The following is a 21,514-nucleotide window of genomic DNA, read 5'->3' as shown; positions in this document are numbered from 1 at the left end:
CCTTTTGTAGAGAGTGTAGCAGAAGCTAAATTTACGCATTATGAACGTTCCGAAGTTTTGCAATGTGCAGGCGTCTTGGGAGATTAATGGCGGTGCAGACATAGCAAAGATTATATCTTATCTTGTAAAGAAGGAATATCAGTCAGAGGAAAGGTATGTGGGGCGTCTGAAGGCCTGTTTAGTTATATTTCTTTCGAGGAACAAAGCCTTCGTACCGCACTGGGGGTAGTCAGCATGTCTTGCCTGGAGAGGACTGGAACTTACAGTTACTTTATAATTAGATACAAATACCAGACATGCGTTGTTTATGAACCTATAGAAAACATACTCTGGTGGTAATAATACCAGCTCAGGGGCTACTAACGTAAAAGCCAAATGCACATTTTATTGGGTCCAAAAAATGGCAAAATGAATAATGTTGTCTATACTGGCTAACTTTAAACAGACACCGTCGCGCTCAGCCGCCACCTTGACAGAATATAAAAACCACATAATAGTGACTTTACTATAAAAATCTTACTTAATAAAAAGGAAAGCACGCTATGGCATTATGATTGACTATAGTGTGGTATTTTGAGGTCGTTTTATGTGGTTTTTAGATTCATTAACCAATCAAGGTGTCTGCCAGGCGTGGACACCTTTATATGCTGACAAGGGGGCTTGTGTGGTAGTGGTGGCATTTGAGGTTATATAACAAAATCTGAAGAATTTCAATTTTATATATATACCTGTATATATAATCGATATATAGTTTTTGATATGTCCAAATAAAGGAATTTCAAAATTTTTTATTTGATTATACCAAACAAATCTGATTAAGTCATATAATATTACTAATAAATTAACTGGCTACAATCAAAATTAGCTTGGATATTAAAATAAAACAATTTGTTTTACTGTCTTTGTTTATTTCCAGTTTCTGTTTGCAAAATGAAGAGGATAACATTGCTTCTGTTGAGTTATATAATGAAAATGAGACAAACATTCCATGTGAATTATCGGTGCATTGTCAGCCAATTCACAACCTAAAAATATCTGACATTTCTATCCTGTCAGAGGCAAAAACAATTGAAATCTATGATGAGACTGGTGCTTATATGACCTCATGTAGAGGATCATATGTTAATGATGTGGAAGGAAAACCTATGTTCTATGCAGATTACAGTTGGCAGCAGCCTGCATCTTCAGCCATGTTAAGAGTATGTATTTTTACACATCCCTGAAATGATGTGCCTGTATGTGTTATTTCAATCTTTACATAGGCTCACAGACATTAATGTTATGTTCTCATCAGATTCGGTTTAAACCAGGAATCACTTAATCATCCTGATGGGGGTTTCCATTGCACTTAAAAAAAACCTTGATTGTCTTCTTCATAGAGTAATACCAGTTTCTGTATTAAGTTAAACCTAAAGAGAACAAGACTATAATAAAAAAGATAGTAATTGTATATTTTCACTTTTTAGAGAAGAATCAATTTCAAAGATTTCTTTTAAAGATGTCTCTTTTTTTTCTTGTTTACATTTGGTTTGACATAATGAAATGCTTCATTTAATTATTGTAAACCATCATTTCTTTTCAGTGTTTATCTTTGCCAAGAAAAACAGCCATGAAAGTGGTTGCCCTAGAGATTTCACTAGTTAAATCCAAGGAGACTTCATCTACATCTTTAGGGACATCTTTTGATTTTACCAAGGTGAAAGCTCTCCTCCAGGACATGCAACAAGATGTTCCAATAACAGACAAGGCAAAGGCATGTATGCAGACCATTGAGCAATATCAGGAGGTTAGTAGTGGCTGGGAGAGAGTCAAATTAAATATTTTACTGCAAATATGATGCTTCACAGAATAATTGTGAGACCATTGAAAAATATTAAAATCTTTAAAAGGAAAATAATTTGAAGTGTGCGGTGGCCCACAAGTGCACTCCAAATTCCAAACGACACTCCCAATTCTAAACCTCACGCCGAATATTTAAACTTCACTCTCAATTCTTAAACCTCACTCCGAATATTTAAACTTCACTCTCAATTCTTAAACCTCACTCCGAATATTTAAACTTCACTCTCAATTCTTAAACCTCACTCCGAATATTTAAACTTCACTCTCAATTCTTAAACCTCACTCCGAATATTTAAACTTCACTCTCAATTCTTAAACCTCACTCCGAATTCGTAAACCCCACTCCGAATTCGTAAACCTCACTCCGAATTCGTAAACCTCACTCCGAATTCGTAAACCCCACTCCGAATTGAAAAAGCTCACTCCGAATTCGCAAACCTCACTCCGAATTCGTAAACCTCACTCCGAATTGAAAAAGCTCACTCCGAATTCGCAAACCTCACTCCGAATTCGTAAACGTCACTCCGAATTCAAAAAGCTCACTCCCAATTCCACTATGCCAATTCTCATCAAAGTTCTCTTCGAGAAATCTTATGAAACAGTAATTCGTCTGGGACAAATAATTTTTTTTTTTAGCTGGGCGCTTCCAGTGAAAGGTTCGAGAGAGTTTTAGCAAACAGTGCGAATTGTGTTACATTTTGGTTTGCGTGATACATACAGTGCCGCCGGAATGTCCCCTTACTTACCCTCCGGGTCGCTGCGGGTTGTACGGACGGCCTGGCTCGGTAACTATGGAAATAACATTGTCATCCATACGCTGTTTGGTTTCTGTTAACAATAGTTCCATACCCTGCCCGTCGTGCAATTATCGTGACAAACTTTCAGCTAACAAAAGAGCCTAACCCTAGCTCGCTGAGATAAAGATCGAAGGTGAGCGTGGTCGCAATTAAGTGTTCGTCCAAGCGTTAATTGACCTTTAATGCGCGGTGGCTTCACTCTACTTTGATCACTCTACTCTGATACGGAGATTTTAAGTATAAGAACTTGCCAACAGTGTTTTTTAAAAGTCGCTTTACCAAAAAATTTCGGTGATGACAGCAATTTTCGTGTACATTGAAGCTATGAATTGATTGAATTTACATAGAGTTAAATAAATGAATTTATGAATTTATTAAAGACCAAATAAAACACTACTCGTACTTGTACATGTAATATTTATTAGGCTTCAAACTGTCTTTGCTATATACATATTATTAACAAGATTGAAATTTATTTTTATAGTATGTCCTTATTTATTTAGCTTTGTTCATAGACGAAATGCATTTTTTCCAAAAAGACATGTCAGTTGTTTCAGTGATAAACATTTTGTTAGCCATATCTTTAATATAGTTCTGTCTATATTTGCATATAGGATCTCTCCCATCTACACCCGCAACATTTCTGTCCTTTCGTATTCGTTCATCAATCGTAAACAACCTTCCCATCAACTGAACGCAAAAGTTGCCTGGGAAACTGGCCCGTTGTCGAATTTCGAATATTTCTTTATTTGACAAGGCGACGGGCGGCCCGCCGAAAAACTAATTCCTTGATTACGTAGGACAAAAAGCATCAAAAGAAATTAATTTATAAAGCTGGATTACAATCTCTCAGGCTAACTTCACTGGTTGGCACGTGTCATCTCACATTAATTAACAATCAGTTCACGTTAGCTTTATTCATGCTGGGTAAACACAGTGATTAAGCCCTGACTATTACATAATCACTACTGTGTGACACGCGTCGTCTAACATTAATGTTAACATTGCGATGACGCTCTTCAATCCAAACTAATCAATTGCACATAATTCTAAATCAACTGACACGTGTCAACAGGATTGTTTGTGTATCTGGACTTCCTAAATGGCCAATAAGTATTTTGTATAATATGACATGTTTATGTCACTGATTTCTGTACCATCGTGTCACCTGCCAAGTGAACGGTATAAATCGACACTCAGATTTTCCAAATCATCACAATTCCAAGATGCCTCTTAGCGATTACGTGCGTCTGCGTATCATCGCCCTCGGAGAACAAGGGCTGCGAAATAAAACCATAACCGCACAAATGGAAAATGAAGGCCATAAATTGTCGCGACAAGCCATTTACTATGTGTTAAAGAAATACGACGAAGAGAAGGTCGTGCATCAGGCTACTAAACTAGCAACACATGTAATAAAGGTAATGAGATATTGATATTTATTTGATGTATTAGCTATATATAATTATTTTAACTACGCTTTTGTTGATCGTGACTTATTATCATCAAATAAAATTGTTATACGTGTTTTAAAACTAAGCCTGATTTGTTCTTCAGAGTTTTGTTCTAATATTCGACTTGCCTTTACTCGAGTCTTCTGTTGCAGTTGATACATAACCCGGTATTGTTTGCTCGTGTCGATAGCAATCTCTTTGCATCAGCTATACTAGAAACCTTAAGTGAGGCAATTAAGAAGGGGCAGACCGTGTTCGTTGAACCGACTAATTTGGGTGTCCGATAAGGATTGCTTGGGGAGTCCCCTACCCTGTAATTATCATACGGCCTCTATTGTTCGACCATATGGGGCAGGGTTGGGAAACCATACGGCCATTTGGTAAGGGGACATTCCGGCGGCACTGTACCTTACGAAAATAAACCAACAGTTTACGTCACAAGGTCAATTGACTTCTCCAGCTATTTTCAGTATTTTTCACAATTACACACACACACATACACACACTCTCTCTCGCCAGGGACACAAATTGGGGGCAAGAAGCAATTTACAGGTTTACCATTATAAATAAAAGGACAAATTAAGTGACACTGCTCCCAATTTTCTCAACATAGGATTGATACTACTAATAATCCATACATGTCAGGGGTGGATCCAGGATTATTTGAAGGGGGATCTGTTTTTTTTTGGAATGGCAGGCTGCACATGCAGAGCTGCCCCCCCCCCCTTATAGGGCGAACAGTGCTATTTGGTACATTTTAGAACTATTATTCAAAATTCTAATTTTAACATTGGTGTGATTTTTTTTTTACAGAATTCAAAAGGGGGGTCAAGACCCCCCCTCACACGCCTCCCCCCCCCATCCACCACTGCATGTTATTCATTCGAAATCGATTAATAAAGTGTAATTAATCTGATTAATTTCAATTATTAGATTATCTATGATCTTAGATGAATATTTCAGCTGCAAAAGAGTGAGGGGCTACTAATTACTATTATCAAGTATACTCGGTTATATAACAGGTACATGTGTAGGCCTACAGTATATGATAATACAGATTGTTTTGCCCATTTATAAATAATATAAGCCAATGTCGACACCCTGAAACATGTTATCTGTATTAAACATTCATTTCAAAATAATCATGTGAAAATGCTTGAAGTTGTAAATAATAAATAACGCACGTTTATTTACATACATGTAGTGCATAAATCTGTTCCTTCCAACGCTGTTTCAACTCGTAATTCTGTTCTCATATTCATAATACATGTATAAATCCTTAAAACGACACACACAAGAAAACACGTAAACATAATATATTTTAATTGTGACTTGCTGTTAAGTACATGTATGTTTATCCCTATTTTCTTCATTTCTTCTATTTCCTTGAGCTTAAAAGGGTCATACGTCTACGTCATCATTTTGTGAATGGGAATACAGCGCACCAAGTAGTATGAAAAATAACTAGTTTTCACACGAAGCCCTCTATTGGCAAAATCCCCTAGCCCATCTTAGAATATTACTTCCGACTTTATACGGCGGGGTTAAAATCGGAGTGAGGTTTACGAATTCGGAGTGAGCTTTTTCAATTCGGAGTGAGGTTTACGAATTCGGAGTGAGCTTTTTCAATTCAGAGTGAGGTTTACGAATTCGGAGTGGGGTTTACGAATTCGGAGTGAGGTTTGCGAATTCGGAGTGGGGTTTACGAATTCGGAGTGAGGTTTAAGAATTGAGAGTGAAGTTAAAATATTCGGAGTGAGGTTTAAGAATTGAGAGTGAAGTTTAAATATTCGGAGTAAGGTTTAAGAATTGAGAGTGAAGTTTAAATATTCGGAGTGAGGTTTAAGAATTGAGAGTGAAGTTTAAATATTCGGAGTGAGGTTTAGAATTGGGAGTGTCGTTTGGAATTTGGAGTGCACTTGTGGGCCACCGCAGAAGTGACTAGACAGATATAATTTCGACATGTTATGGTTTTTCAGTGGAATATGAATGCAACTATTAAAAATGACCAGTGGTTTTCACTGGAATCTTCAAAACTCTTTAATTATTCATTTGGAATTTAATTTTATTATTTTAGTGAGTGAGTGATGAAAACATGATAAGAATACTTTAATGAATTTATTGAATAAGTCGCAGGATCCTTTTGTTTATATTTCAGAATCAAAGTAGAACGCTTTTTGATATGAGACAGGGAATTGGCAATACAGCAATGCCTCAAGACCAAAAGAATGCACTTTCAGTTATGAGTGGATTGATGTCAACATTTGCCAATTTGTCTCAACTCAACACCGCCTCCAAACCTCCCACCTGTAGGACAGTCAATACCTCTGAGGCAGGTGTGATACCCCAGCTATCAGACATGTGTAACATGCTGGATAAGTTGCGTGGTCAAGTTAATGGCATTAGTGAAAAGGAAAACCAAAGTGCAGAAGAAACATCAACTGAAGATTTATGCAAAAATTGTGGGTACAGAGCACATACAGAAAAGGTAGAGAAAAAGCTTCTGCAAAAAATGGAAGAAATGGAGGAGAGAATCATGAAAGGCGTTGAGTTCAGGCTTGGACGCCTTGAAGAAAGAATTAATATAAAATTAGACAAAATTCTCCAAACTGTTGGGAGTTCTAAAAAACATGATGAAGCTGATAAAGATATCTCAAAAAAGAAACATTTTGATTCTGACCAAGTGTCAAATGAGCATCTGGAATTGGACTAGACAGGAGCTCGTTTCACCAAACTCTCGTTAGTAAGCGATCGATCCTTTACGTCTCTTTAGTTATGAGTTCCGTATAACAAAGCCATCGCTAGTACTTAGTCTCATTTGTTATTATCTCGCAGTTACCATGGATATTTAGCGAGTGGGCCAGACCACTCGCAAACCCTGAAGATTTATCATACGCATGAGTGATAAATGAAATGAAACGGGTGCTTAGTTTACTGTTTTCTGTCGTTTGTCTCTATGAAAGGTGGCGGTCGCCTTTCCTGTCATCCGTGAGACCAGACGGCGACGGAGACCGCGAAGGTTTTTTTTATCACAGACAGAATCCCTTGGAGCGTATGCCGAGGGTGAAATTTATGACGGGTTTCGCCAAACTAGAAGAACTGTGAAAAGTGTGGTGGAGATTCTCTACGGTGACCTGTTTGGCTCAAACCACCAACGTGAAGATCACACGCCCTTTCCCCCGTAGGCCGAAGCCCTCTGTGCGCTGCACTACTTTTTGAAAGTTGTAGGAGACGCGACTCGTGTCCAGCACCATAATTATTAATTCTAACTAACGAAAGCTTAGTTAAACGGGCCCCTGATTCTTTGTATTTATATCTACTATTATGCATTATGGGTACACAATCTGGTCGCATTTACTCCCATAAATGACCGTTCCTCCCCTCTTCGCCAGTTTTCTCACTCAAAGATTTTGTTAATGAAATAAGTCAAACACGTGGATATAACTGAACCGGAAGTGCCCTGGGAGCGTTTATTATATAACAAGTATCAATAAGAGGGAGCATCCCTTAACATCCTCCTTTTCCCATAAAAAAAAGAAAAAAGAACAACTATAATAATCACGAACAAGTCAACATTTCAAAATAAACGCAATAACTTGAAACAGTGTAAATGTTTTTTTTTTTTTTTTTTTTAATCTGAACAAGTCCATATCATATGTTTAATTATGTTCTAAGATCAACTTAAGTCACTTTCTGGTTTATATTGTCCTGACTTTGTAATATGGAGCACTACTCAAAACATTATACTATAACTAAAAAACAAACTACTATTTTACAATGGGGTCATTGAGGTAGACTGCCTCTCACCCTTTTCTGCCATGGGTATTATTCTGACCCATCACTTAGAATACACAACATAATCTCCTAAGTATTTTGGCTTCTTCAAGAGTCTACCGAACCGAGTGGTATGGACCTCCTCTTCACTGCTCTGTGGTGGAGGTGTAGTTTTGCACGGCGTACTGGGAGTTGACTTTATGGGACTGGGTATCATAATTGGTTCGCTGGTAACGTCAGTGGGTTTAATCGGTACCTCTGGTGTTTCTGCAGCTACTGTCCCCCGGGATTGGTTTGGAGTGGTGACCTCTCGACTAGGTCTGAGGTGACTACGGTTCCTGCGGTAAATTTTGTTGTCTTGCTCCACTAGATAGGATCGAGGGGCGAGTTTCTCCACTATTCTGCCAGCAGACCATGAGACTGACGATTGCGGCCTTAGATTGGTACGCACAGGCTGTCCGATAACCAGAGGAGGCAGTTCCTTGCTTCCTTTGTCATAACACTTCTTTGCTATTCTCTTCTGGTTTACTTGTTTCTGAAATACCTGGTCTTTTGGTACTACTTTTGGCTCTAGCTTGTCACAGCGTACGGGAATGAGCGATCTAGTGTGCCTACTCATCAACTTTTGTGCTGCACTCCCCGTGTTGTCTGCGGCTGGCGTGTTTCTGTGCTCTAAAACTGCTAACCACAAATCGGTACCGTCTTGTTTTGTTCTCTTGATCAGGGTCTTTGCCACTTTAACAGCTGCCTCAGCTGTGCCGTTACCACTGGGGTGGTGGGGAGATGATGTATGATGGTTAATCTTCCACGCCTCGGTGAACTCTCGGAATTGCTGACACTGATATTGAGGCCCGTTGTCAGAGATAAACAGCTTTGGAATGCCATGTCGAGCAAACTGCTGCTTCAATTCATTGATCACTGCTTCTGAAGTAGTGTCACTGAGTTGAGTGATCTCCCAGTACTTTGAGAAATGATCTACAAGCAGCAAATAATTTCCCCTTGAATGGAAAATAAATCACTGCTGACGATTTCAAATCGCTCCTTGGGTATAGGCTGAGAATGCATTGGCTCTTTCTGTTGGCGAGGCTGATTTTCCTGACAGACGTTGCAAGTTGCTACCACATTGCGAATGTCATTGCTGATCTGAGGCCAGAAAATCGCATCTCTAGCTTTACGTATAGCTGTCTCTGTTCCTTGATGAGTTGCATGGACTCTCTCCAGCATCTGTTTACGTAAGATAGTAGGAATTACTACTCTGGTGCCTCGATAGAGGATGCCATCTTGACAGGATAACTCGTCTCTATATGGCCAGTATTCACGGCATAACAGGGGAACTTGAGTTTTGTCACTAGGCCATCCTTCCATGACTAGGATCAGCAGTGACTGCATAGCGTCATCCCGAAGTGTATGAGTCTTTACTTGCTCCAGAGACTCATCGGACACATTGTTGTACTGCGAGTAATCAATCTCCTCGACTTCTTTGGCCAACTTCTGCTCGGATTCTACTGTGTAAATCTCGTAATCTGAGTTCTCCTTGGTAGTTACTGACTTGGACGCAGTTGCTCTAGATAATGCATCAGAGATATACATCTTTTTACCACGCTGGTACTTCACCTCAATATGGTATTTCTGTAGCCTGAGGCGCATGCGTTGAAGTCGCTTTGGGGCAGCCAAGATTGGTTTCTTGAATATTGTCTCTAGGTTTTGGTGATCCGTGAGTACTGTGATATAGTCTCGGCCATGGAGATACTGATCGAAACGGTTACATGCAAATGTTATGGCCAAACATTCTTTTTCCATCTGAGAATAGTTGCGCTCTGTTTTGGACAATGCCCTTGATGCAAAAGCTACAGGTTGTCCAGCTTGCAGTAAGACTGCACCTAACCCGTAATCGCTGCTATCGGCTTCTACTGTAACTTCCTCTGTTAGGCTATAGTATCTCAAAACTGGGGTCATTGTCAACATTTGTTTCAATGTACAGAACGTCTGCTCGTGCTGATCTGACCATATAAAGGGTGCATCTTCAGTCGTCAAGCGTCTCAGTGGTTCGCTCACTGTTGATAAATGAGGGCAGAACTTGGCCAGGTAATTCACCATGCCAAGTAGTCTTTTCACCGCTTTAGCGTTCTCCGGCCTTTCCATTTCTACTATGGCCTGCACCTTCAATGGATCTGCTTTCAAACCTTCATCTGAGATCACGTGCCCGTGATAAGTAACTGAGTTCAATTTGAATCGAAGCTTAGTCTTGTTCATTTTGAAGTTCCTCTCACGACATCTCTCTAATAGTGCTATCATATTTTCGTCATGATTCTTGATCGCTTCCTCAGAGGTATCTCCTTTACCATACACCAGGATGTCGTCTGCCATGGTCTGGACTCCGTCAAGACCGTCCAGTAGGTCTATAACTCGCCTCTGGAACTCTTCCGGGGCTGATGAGATGCCGAATGGTAAACGTCGCCAACGATACCTGCCAAATGGCGTATTGAATGTCGTAAGAAGGCTGGACTCCTCATCTAATCTCACCTGAAGGAAACCATCTCTAGCATCTATAACGCTAAATACTTTTGCATTAGTCAAGTTTGCACTTACTTCCTCCAAGGTTGGAAGTTTGAATTTTGGAATCTTTACAGCTTTGTTGAGTTCTTTTGGGTCTAGGCATATTCTTAACTTGCCTGGCTTCCTCACCGCCACCATCGAGCTTATCCAATCCGTTGGCTGATTTACCCTCTCAATGATGCCTTGTTTCACCATGCTCGCCAGCTTTTCTTTTAGCTCTTTTCTCAAAGCTACTGGTACTGACCTTGGTGAGTCTTGTTTTGGTATAACCTTAGGGTCCAGCTCAATGTGGTATTCTCCTAGGTCACCTAAACCACTAAACACATCATTATACTTGGCGAAGATATCATCCTCTGACAGTTCCGTGCTAACAACGTTGATGAGAACATCTCTCTTTATCTTCATCAGACCAAATCTCTCTGACGTCTCTCCATTGAGTAACGAACAAGTGACATTTTTCACTACAAGAAACTTTACGTATTCTTCACGGTTGTTTATTCTCATGTTAAGTGTCACCTGCCCCATATTCTCAACACGGTTACCACTGTATGAGGTTAGTCTCTTGCTGCTTTTCTTCAAGACTGGCTCATTAGTGCTCATTATGCGACAGCAATCCTCATATCTCAAACAGTTTACACCTGCTCCATTGTCTAATTGGAATACTTGTGGCATCCAAGAGCTGCTTCTCTTGTATTGGACTGATGGTTCAACAAGATATGTGGTCCTGCCGGTTTTAACTGTGAATACTGACGATTCGGAGTCGCTATCTTCAGGATCAGAATTATCGACTTGGTGGACTTTGGCCCCTTGTGACCTACACATGCTAGCGAAATGATTTAGACGTCCACACTTCTTACAGCGGCGACCCCATGCTGGGCATTGACGCTTGGGATGTTGCGTCCCGCAGTAGCTACAATCCGAATGGCTCTTCTGTTTTTGCTCTCCTTTCTTGTCTGTCTTGTGTTCAGATACTGCCGTCTTCATCTTTGTCCCGGCTTTTTTCATTTTTGGTTTCACAGCATGCACAGTTTCGACCTCACCATCTATGGCTTTAAGTTGCTGCGTCGTCATTTCACTCGCACGACACGTGTCAATACACTTTGCTAATGTAAGGTCCTTTTCACGCAACAATCTAGCCCGGACAACAGAGTCTCTCACCCCTATCACAATACGGTCTCTGATCATTTCATCTAAAAGCGTTCCATACTTGCAAGTGGCACTGAGTTTCCGCAGCCTGTTCACATAGGCATCAATCCCTTCACTGGGCTCTTGTGTACAAGTATTAAACACGTATCTCTCATAAACAATGTTGCGTTGTGGCTCAAAATGATTTGTCAAAGCTTCCAGTATTATTTTAGAGTCCTTGCGATCATCATCACTCAGGGCTAAATTCTGAAATATTTGAAAACAGTCTTTGCCCATGACCGTAAGTAAGGTAGCTACTCTTATCTCTTCCGACTTAAGATTTAGTTCTGTTGCAATTTCATAATTCTTCCATGTGTCTCTAAAAAATTGCCAGTTAGTTGCACAATGTCCCTTCACGTCCATAGGCTGTGGCGGAGGTAACAAATTCGCTGTTGCAGGGGTAACTGGGGGTGTACTAGTACTGGTAGACATGATTAATCTATGTAACAAATACACAGTTTCTGCAGTTCTACTTTCAGGTCACAATCAGCAGTATTTGCTTGTTAAATCTGTCCAGTTTGTAACTTCTAAAAAAAAAACTCATGAATATATGTCTTTCACTAATCACCAGAGTTTTTTTTTTATTATCGACTTCCGATGCCTGAATTTCTGTTCAGTCGGTTCCACTTTTCATCCATAAAATCGTATGATCAACAGATTTCTTCTTTGTATCACACATACCTTCTGTTTCTCTGGTCTTTTAACTTAGTTCTTGACCACTTTAGAAATCGTGTCTTCAGCTTATGTAGACGTGAGCACGAAATTCTGACACCATGTTAATGAAATAAGTCAAACACGTGGATATAACTGAACCGGAAGTGCCCTGGGAGCGTTTATTATATAACAAGTATCAATAAGAGGGAGCATCCCTTAACAGATTTCACGGAGATGCATTAACAAAACTGAAAAAGGCACTTTCCAGTTTGGGGACATGCATGGTTGAAATACTATCACTTTGCCAACATGTATCAACAGGGTGGCACATATGTTCATGATATCATTTGACTAACTTGAAAATCCCGTTGAAAACCTCTCCGATTGAGTAAAGGGGGATCTAGTTGGTGGACAACACGCTTTTAAGATGGAACTTTGCGAATAGTTACCAAAGACGTCATGAATAGGCTTGCCATTTTTGCAAAGCTTGATCGCAAACTATCATCTGCTAACGCCAGCAAAGTTATTGACTTTTATCTGCGTGAAACCGTGTACTTGGAAGCAAGTAAATTAATTAATAAAGAAGTTGTAATGTGTGATTCTTTCATCTAGATTTGTAATGTACAGTCAGTCTGATACATTAGGCCTTCGCGTCTCTCTCGCTTGAAAGGAAAAAAAACATCTATATGAATAAATAAATATGTTTGAAAGTCAGTTGGGAGCTTCTTTGTTTGTGATGTATAATGGTATTGTTTAACCATAAGTCCGCTACACTAAAATTTGACAGGAATTAATGATGGTATTAGCAGTGGGGATGTCTTGGTGTTATTCAAAGTATTTTATTTCAAAATTAGTTAAAGGGATAATAACTCTTCTTATGAGGTCTATATTTCACAATAAAAACATTGTGAATAACTCACAGAAATATAATATATTCTATTTTACGACAAAAACAGCAGTTTTAGCTATTATTCTGATATCTGAGCTTGTCTTCAGACCACGTGACCTCCATTGATGGCTATACTCTGTTATAATTTCTTAAGAGATTTTAACAAAAAAAAAAAAAACTTTTTAGAAAAAAAAAAACAGGGACTAACTTTGAATGTAAAAATGGATTCATTAACCATTGGTAAGTATGGGAAAATTGTTGTTTACTCCAGGAAAATTAATTTTTTGGCCGAAATGAAGAGTTATTATCCCTTTAACCACGCACAGCTGTTCCTATCATAATTTAATGGAATTTTTCGTTTAAAACGCATATAAGTGTCGGATGTTTCTGCCTGAGCAACAGAACAATGCTTGCCCTCCTCAACAGGTAACAGTACTGGGATACCTCTGTTTTATTAAATCCCATTTCTGAATGGATGTCATTGTCTGTACACGATTATGGTAACGTAACTATTCAAAATATTTTCTGAAAATGGCATTTGGTGTACGTTTTTGAAACGGCTTTTGCGTTTTAGCTCCATTTCGGCGTCAGCTACACCGATTAAGATTTCCTCCTAAAACACAATGGGTAGGTGTAGGCTTTCGAGATTCACTCGCAGTCACCTATAATTCCTATCTACCCTAGCCTGCCATACCCTTTCGTTGCCCGTGGTATGTTCAGTTCTACGCATGGTTCCTGCCATGTAACAATGATCCCCATATTCAAAAGCGGGATAAGTCAGCTGAATGTCATTTTCACTATTTTCACCCGTGTACACCACACAGCGCAAACGGAGAGTTTCAAATATATGACCAACAGACACATTTCCGTAGAATTTTTGTTTTCTAAATAACCCCGTTCTTACAGTGAGTATGCAGAAAACTGTGCCGTCTCGTCGAGGTTTAAATTTTAGTGACATTGTACTCGTGTTCCACCAAAGAGCCACTCGATCTCGGAAGCGTTTCAGCTGTGTTCTTGGTACCTGGAAATTGGGGTACTGGACGTAGAGCGGCGTAAGATGAAGAACGATGCTGCGATCTAATGGTAACGGTAAGCCAAATCCTTTCACTGGCGGTAGAGAATTTACTGCACTCAGACTTACTTCTGAAGCAAACGTCACATTCTTTGTTCCCCTTATTTTATGGATGTAGTTATTATCTTCTGATGATAGGCCTGGATTGCTCGATAGCAAGTTTTCCGTTTCCAGAATCACTGTGTTTTCGCCGCAAAATCTTACGTTCTTTTTCGCCTGCGCATTGTGCAGAAGAGGGTTTCTGTTCTCCATCTGACGGGAATAAATAGCGGCTAAAGCAACCCAAAAAGAACACATCTTTTCAACTGATACATTGCGTCTGGTGTAAAATGCTTCACGTTGCGTTGCACTATTCTCTTTCGTCACAACCACGTTTTCTTATTGTTTGGTGACGTTACGTTATATTCGTTTTCATTTTCGCCACAAATAAGTTATTATAATGACGTACCTACGGCCCCTAAGCCCTTTTCAGGGATTTTGATCTTCAGAGCTGCATCATTATAATAACTTATTTATTTCTTAAAGATCTATACGGTGATTGATATGAATATGCATTTTCGCCATCAAATGATACATTACTGATTTAGAGGACATACGAGTGGCATCTTAGATCTATACAGTTCAAGCCAGCTTAATATTATTTTCAAGCAAGTGGATGCCAAAGGTTGTGACTCTGCAAAAGCCAAAATTTATAAAACTTTCAGATATACCGTCGTGCTTGTTCTTCATTTACATGCTATGTTCTAAATTGAGAAGGGAGCTATTCGAAAGAAGATCGCTCCATTGCTCCCTTCTCAACTACAACACTATCCTCACAACGACCTCCAAGTGCTTGGAATAAACGCAATCTAGTCCATTGAAAACGGGTGAAAGTGCCTAAGACAAGAGGCAAGTTTCAGTTATGCCAATTTGAAGTAAACAGTAATTTTCCTAACTGGTTGAAATTTCTGCCCAGACTGCTAACAGTTTCCTTGTCGGATGGGCAAACAGATCAGCAACTTGGTATTTACAGGAAAAAGAAAAGTGGTACCAGTATGTATTATTTGAAAAAAAGCCAAATTCCCTGAAGAATCTTGCATGAGGTTTTTAGAAAACAAAGAAGCAGTGTAAAAACAGTGTAAAATTCCTACAGTAAAAAATTCCATAAAAATTGACACCACAATATTTTAAAGCAGAGCAACAATATACTTGACATTGTTAATGATTCAGCCATGTAAGTAAATAATTCTAATTGTTATCAAACACCATATACAGAAGGCGTCAATTGTACAATTTGATTTTAAAAATATTTCTGAGATAGTTACAGAATATATATATATAAAAAAATGTCCAAATATCTAAGTTGTATATAGAAACCTTACACAATGTGTAAATGAATAAATAGATTTATCTATATCCACTTCCAGTATCTTTTTAAAATAAATCAATAAAAATGATGTAACAATTAAGTACAAAATGTTTTTTACTGGCATAAAAACAAAAATTGTCTTTAAAAAGGAAACATCTCTGAGATAAAACATATCTTCTACCTAAAATACAGTCTCCTCCCAAATTAGCATTTGAAATCCAAACCAAATTAAATCTTTTCTTTCTAAAAGCAAAGTAACTCGAGTCGGAGAGAGAGTGGATTTGTGACCAGTAAGGAGAATGAGGGAACCCTTAAGGCCCAGCCAAGTAATCCAAATATGATGACAAAGTTAGGCAGTCCTGTTTAAGAAAAACAATTTCTCATATGTATATGAGTAATGAAAAGCTCCCAAGTGAGATAAGAACACTTAAATAAATTAATTGTATTAGCTATCCATACCTATATATATATATAAACACTATTACTCATTGCTAAAATGTAAAGGACATTCAAAATGGATAGACCAAAAAGTGATTTATACATGTATGTAACTTATTTTCATTTGAACCTTGGTTTTATGATAGATTAGCATATCACACAATATCTAAAACAATGCTTCTTAATAATTAAAGCAGCTCGACATGGCAACCATACACAACAGCATATATACATTTGCAAATCATCATTAAAATAACAATAGAATAAAAGGTATCAAAAGCACTGGTAATAAAATATAGATAATATAGTAATATAATGATTTCTCATTGCTTCACGAGTAAGATTTAAATCTGTCAGCGTCGAATGAAAATCTCTTGCAATGCAGGTCCAGAGGTGTTTCTGTTAATCATCCGCAGGCCCAGTTCATCCATATCTGCAGTGCTGGCCTCCTGCCTGCGATGACTGGTTAACTTCCTCTTCCACTGTGTGGCCAGTACAACTGCTTGACTCTCATCCACTGCATCTGGTGGGGGCTGACGTAATCCCTAAAGATAAATAATATTCCTATTGTTTTACATTTCATGAAATATACTTATGATAATTACACCCACAAATCTGACAGCAACAATTAAACACAAAAGTTAGTCAGTAAATGGGTCTGGGGTGATTTAAAATGCAGGGTCCCAAAACTATCATACTTGTTTAAGAGCAATTACTGCTGTTTCCACATGGCTTTTACAGGAATGTCCCCCACCCCTGCCCTGGACTTTCAATTTTCTGTATCTCAAAACCCTGGTCATGCAATTTTCCTTACAACCCACTGGTAAATCACAAAAGTTAAACATTATGTCATGTTGTTATTGCATGTGATAATAGTTTGTACTTTTTAAAATTTTCTTAAATGCTTTTGTGAAGAATTAAAACAAACATATAAGGATTGCTGCTGCTATTAAATGCAAATCATATTGAAACTTTTTAAAATTATTAGTTAGTTTAAATATTCTTACCTTAACACCAGCTGCTTCTGCAGCTTTTAGTGTCTTCATAACAGCTTGCATTAGATTCTCAGCATTCTTCACCAAAACTTTATCAGCCTAAGACATAATGTGCATAATGATCATCATATTCAGAAACACCCACTAAATGAATCAACAGGGCTTCAATTTACTATTCACAAACTGTACACCATAGAAGTAGTTGCTGTACACTTACACCCCAATATAATACTAATAATAACAATAATAATAATACTAAATTAAAGAACAAGAAAATAAACATGGACAAGAGCTAAAATTTTGGCAACCAAAGATTATAGGAAAAAATCCTCCCAACTAATATCCATAAGAGTATACTACTCAAAGTATTAAACGTACATATCTGTCTTCTGGAGTTGCAGCCTTCACACTGGCAATGATGTTAAGCTGAGTGCTGATAGTTGGCACTTGATCTGCATAGGCCAAGAGATCTTCTGAGAACCTGCAAAATCAACAACTCTCCTTAACATGAGGCTGCAGTACCATCATCATTCTTACATGGACTTTGCAAGGGGATATTTTTGTTCCAACTTATAGCACTGTAAATTATTAAACTGAATAAGGTCTAGATCAGGATATATATGGCAATAGATTTCTTTCAATTAACATATAATTAGTATCATTCATACTGAGTGCCCTAATTTTATCTAAAAGATTATTCAATTGTGTTTGTACAGGTGCAAACATTTGAAAAAGTAAACCATGAATGTCAATGAATTCAAAAAGTGACAAAGAATTTTTAAACTAAGATAACACAAAGTAAGATTTCTAAATTTTGAAATTAATTACTTCTATTATTATAGCTTGTATAAATAATAAATAATAGCCTTGTATATTTTATTTCAGAGTGGTATCTTCTTTAGATTGAGTTTCAAGACTGACCAAAACAAAAACTATGAACATCACTAACAAATTTACTTCTCAGTAGTTATGACTAATTTTTACAACTTGAATATATGGCTTACCGTTTATCCACACAATACTCAGCAATAATTTTGGCAAATTGAACAATTGCATCTCCATTTTTTGCTATTGCTTTGGAAATTTGGATCATATCTTCTTTGCCCTGTAAGATGACAGTGAAGAATAGAAAAAACAACCTTTGTTTCTTACCAGATGCCTCTAATCCTCTTTTCCAAAACATAAATTTAAATTAAGATTTACAAGCATAACTAATTAATTCTTTAAAAATGTGTAATTCATTTCAATGAAATTTACACATCAAACCCTGTATAGGCCATTTAAACATTATTATTTTGCTTTTTTCCTAAACAACTAGAGCAATAAACTTACAGACAGTGGTCCTTGTTTCTTAGTGAACTCTGACAGTTGAAACATCTGCTCTGACATCTGTTTGGCCACCCTGACTATTGGATTGCTGTCATCCTCCCATTTGGCTGTCTCCAACTGGAGGTACTTGGCAGCAGCCTGACAATCAAAGGTCAAAAGATAATTATTGTTCCCCTGAATTTGTGTACATATGATACGAAGAACACTCCCTCCAACATCCCTAGCCTCTATCTATATTTGGGGTTGTGAGCAGCAAACAGTTTACTCCAGTCTCACAAGGGCACATATCACAGACATGAATCACTTCCTAAATCTGTGAATGTTATCATTAACAAACACATACAAAAAAGGTGCCCAATTGTCATGTTATTACAAACATATAAAGTTACATGAACTTTGCAAGAAAAATGAAGACCTCTCATTTCAGTTGTCTTGGAAAAATTACATTTGTAAGATATGTCTTTTGCACATGTTTCAAAATTACAATTCTAATAATTGTGCACCCATCTTATTCTTGTCCCACAAAGTACTGGATATACATTTCTTATTGTTGACACAAATTGCCTTCACATAAATGTCATTGCAAAGTTTTCATTAAATGACATTTTATGATTTCCACCTTTCAAGCACATTAATCTAGGTAGCATTATTCACTTTGGCACTTGAATAACGGAAATGTGCAAGAGGAGTTGCAACTCAAAGTCAATTTATGTCAATTATACAATCTAGCTATAATTGAATTTAAAAGCAACAACTTATGTTTGTTTTAATAATCCACATATTATCAAAGAAATTGTATCCTTCCCTGTCAGTCAAAACTGTTTTTCAATTAAACCTGTAGCGCTACAAAATTAACCTGTTGTATATTATATACTTACAGCAATCTGATGTGCAGATTTTAGGGACCATTTCTCTGTAGACTGAGGGGGCTGTTTCCACACTTCCATAGGTTTGGACTTGCCAAGTTCTGAGAAGCTATTTGCAGCACTTTGGGGGCTTAAAAAACTAGCGAAACTTGGGGACCTGCAGATGAATAGTCAAGATATATGCCTATCCCTTTAAAGTTCACTAAATGAGATAATGTGCAAAATTATGTCATCAATATAGACTTATATTTCATATAACAACATATTTTGAATGTCTTAATCAGTTTACAATCTGTTTAATCAATGAAAATATCTACCCTCTTCCAAGTGGACTGGATCTTTTTTCTTGTACTTTTACAGATGGCGTGCCTTTGTGCTGGTCATTAAATTTGGCCTTCTGTGACTGCTGACCATAACCTGTTGTAGGCTGTAGCTGAGGTGATGCCGGACTGTCTGTATTCACAGTCTGTGTACTTCTGTGATTACTTGTGTCCAGTCTACTCATTGGGGTCATCTTGACAGAGTTGCCTAATTCTGTCAGATTCAGGGACTGTGACATTTGCCCTAAGAGGCTAGTAAGAAGATCTGAAGCTTGGGTGTCATCAACAGAAAATGACACACCTCTGACTGGTGAAGAAGTTGGGAGCTGGGGTGTGTTGGGACAGAGCGCCATCTGAACATCTAAAATATGAATTCATAATATTTTTGAAATGTTGCAAAAAGAAATAATAAGATTAATTAACAGAACATCAATTTCAAGCAACAGTTGTTGTTGTATTTTGACAAATGGTTTTACCTTGGGCAGTCTTTGTGTCAATCCTTTTGCAGGAACTCACTGCTGTGACCAAAAGTTTGGCCTTACATGCCCACTGCCTCTTCAACTTACTGAAATCATGCATGCTCTGGTCATTTGGGTTGTCTGCAAGAAATGCAAGTGAGGTTTCTCAGAATGTTCAACATACAAAAAGTGGATTTTATCGAGAACAATCCCAAATGAATTTTTACTAAGGGTTAACATCCATCATGTAATTTGATACTTGACAATGTTTGTACAATTTACCATTTATGAAATCAACCCAAGTACAGGATTTATTGCATTATGACAAAAGACCAAAAACAAGCAATAAATCCACAATTAATAACCTTCAACTGAAGACAAGCTTTTGTTATCTAAAATGATTTGATTTGTATGCTAGAGGTATTATCTTGTTAACTAATTCACAACAACTAATAACGAATGACTAGAGGTTAAAGATAAATACATCATCATGACACTGACTTTTGTTGGTAACTTTTCATAACCATGAAAAACTTGTGACAATAAAATTAACTAATTGAATAGCTACTAGCCCTAATTGGTTAAACTCTTTAAACTAGCTCAAAATTGATTGAACTCTTTAAACTAGCTCAAAATTGATTGAACTCTTTAAACTAGCTGAAAATTGAAACAAGGTTTTGCACACCATTTTTAAAACAACTTTTCAATGATTGTTTAAAGGATGTATATTTCAATTTTCACATTAACTCTTACCCATCAATACCCTTGCATATGCTGTTAAGTTTGGAGTGAGTCTTGCCAAATCATTGACAGTTTGACAAACTGTGGCTTTTATATCCAAATCCTCTTCTGTTTCTGCCATCTTTAGAGCAACATTTGAAATGGTTGCTATTGCCTGTTGGATCTCCTTAGATGCCATTTTAAAATCACTTAAATGGGTTTCTTTTTGAGAACCTACAAAAATATTGAATGTGATGCATTGTAACATCCAATATTAAATAACTGATACAGTAAAAATAATTTCCTCTGAAAAAATTCCACCAATGCTACATTTACAATGACATACTTTCCTAGAATCATAAAAGTCAATCCAAAGAGAATGACCAAGAGTGACCTTCTTTTAGTTATAGTATCCAGTTTTGTTATGTTTATAAGCATCTCTCCATGAGATGAAACACATATTGGCAGCATAGATTCCCATCACAGTACTTTGTATGTAGTCTGCATAACAGATAGAAACATTTTACCTTCTGACATTTATTTTCTAAATAGAGAACCAAAGTGTAGAACTGTTTACCTGCAGCACAGTGTGTCAAAATGGCAGCTTTGGCCAATTTTTCAGGAAAATGGGAAACATCAGCAGTCAAATCATCTATCAACTGCTTCAACAATTGCACCTGAAATGGTTAAGATACACAGCTGTAGGAAGGTGTGAGAAATGAAAATAAAAAATATTTGTGCATCATATACTTAGGAAAAAACAGCCAAGATTGCATTCATACTGATGTTGAAGTGGATTGTAAAGATGCAAGAACAA

The 21,514-nt window shown here is 37.6% G+C and overlaps 2 protein-coding genes across 3 annotated transcripts in view; one reads left to right on the top strand and one right to left on the bottom strand.

The window, feature by feature from the left end:
• Nucleotides 1–8: 8 nt before the first annotated feature.
• LOC106155345 (uncharacterized) lies at nt 9–12,976 on the top strand. The gene is made up of 4 exons (XM_087004620.1): nt 9–153; nt 917–1,199; nt 1,583–1,786; nt 6,252–12,976. The coding sequence occupies exons 1-4, from the start codon at nt 41–43 to the stop codon at nt 6,804–6,806; spliced, it is 1,155 nt and encodes a 384-aa protein (XP_086860746.1). The 5' UTR covers nt 9–40; the 3' UTR covers nt 6,807–12,976.
• Nucleotides 12,977–15,245: 2,269 nt separating this feature from the next.
• Nucleotides 15,246–21,514, bottom strand: part of LOC106154695 (uncharacterized) — a 29,623-nt gene continuing 23,354 nt past the window's right edge. For both annotated transcript variants that reach the window (XM_013529148.2, XM_013529157.3), the window contains exons 21-30: nt 21,275–21,374; nt 20,731–20,931; nt 19,996–20,118; nt 19,517–19,880; nt 19,212–19,356; nt 18,337–18,471; nt 18,009–18,109; nt 17,383–17,485; nt 17,017–17,103; nt 15,246–16,554 (exon numbers count right to left, since the gene is read on the bottom strand). In XM_013529148.2, the coding sequence (XP_013384602.2) occupies nt 16,363–16,554; nt 17,017–17,103; nt 17,383–17,485; nt 18,009–18,109; nt 18,337–18,471; nt 19,212–19,356; nt 19,517–19,880; nt 19,996–20,118; nt 20,731–20,931; nt 21,275–21,374 (1,551 nt within the window). In that variant the 3' untranslated portion in view covers nt 15,246–16,362. The remainder of the gene's footprint in view (nt 16,555–17,016; nt 17,104–17,382; nt 17,486–18,008; nt 18,110–18,336; nt 18,472–19,211; nt 19,357–19,516; nt 19,881–19,995; nt 20,119–20,730; nt 20,932–21,274; nt 21,375–21,514) is intronic.

This window comes from Lingula anatina, chromosome 1 (genome assembly GCF_051362555.1).
Source record: "Lingula anatina isolate TDL-2025a chromosome 1, LinAna3.0, whole genome shotgun sequence".
Lineage (NCBI taxonomy): Eukaryota > Metazoa > Brachiopoda > Lingulata > Lingulida > Lingulidae > Lingula > Lingula anatina.
This window is presented reverse-complemented; position numbering and strand designations above follow the sequence as displayed.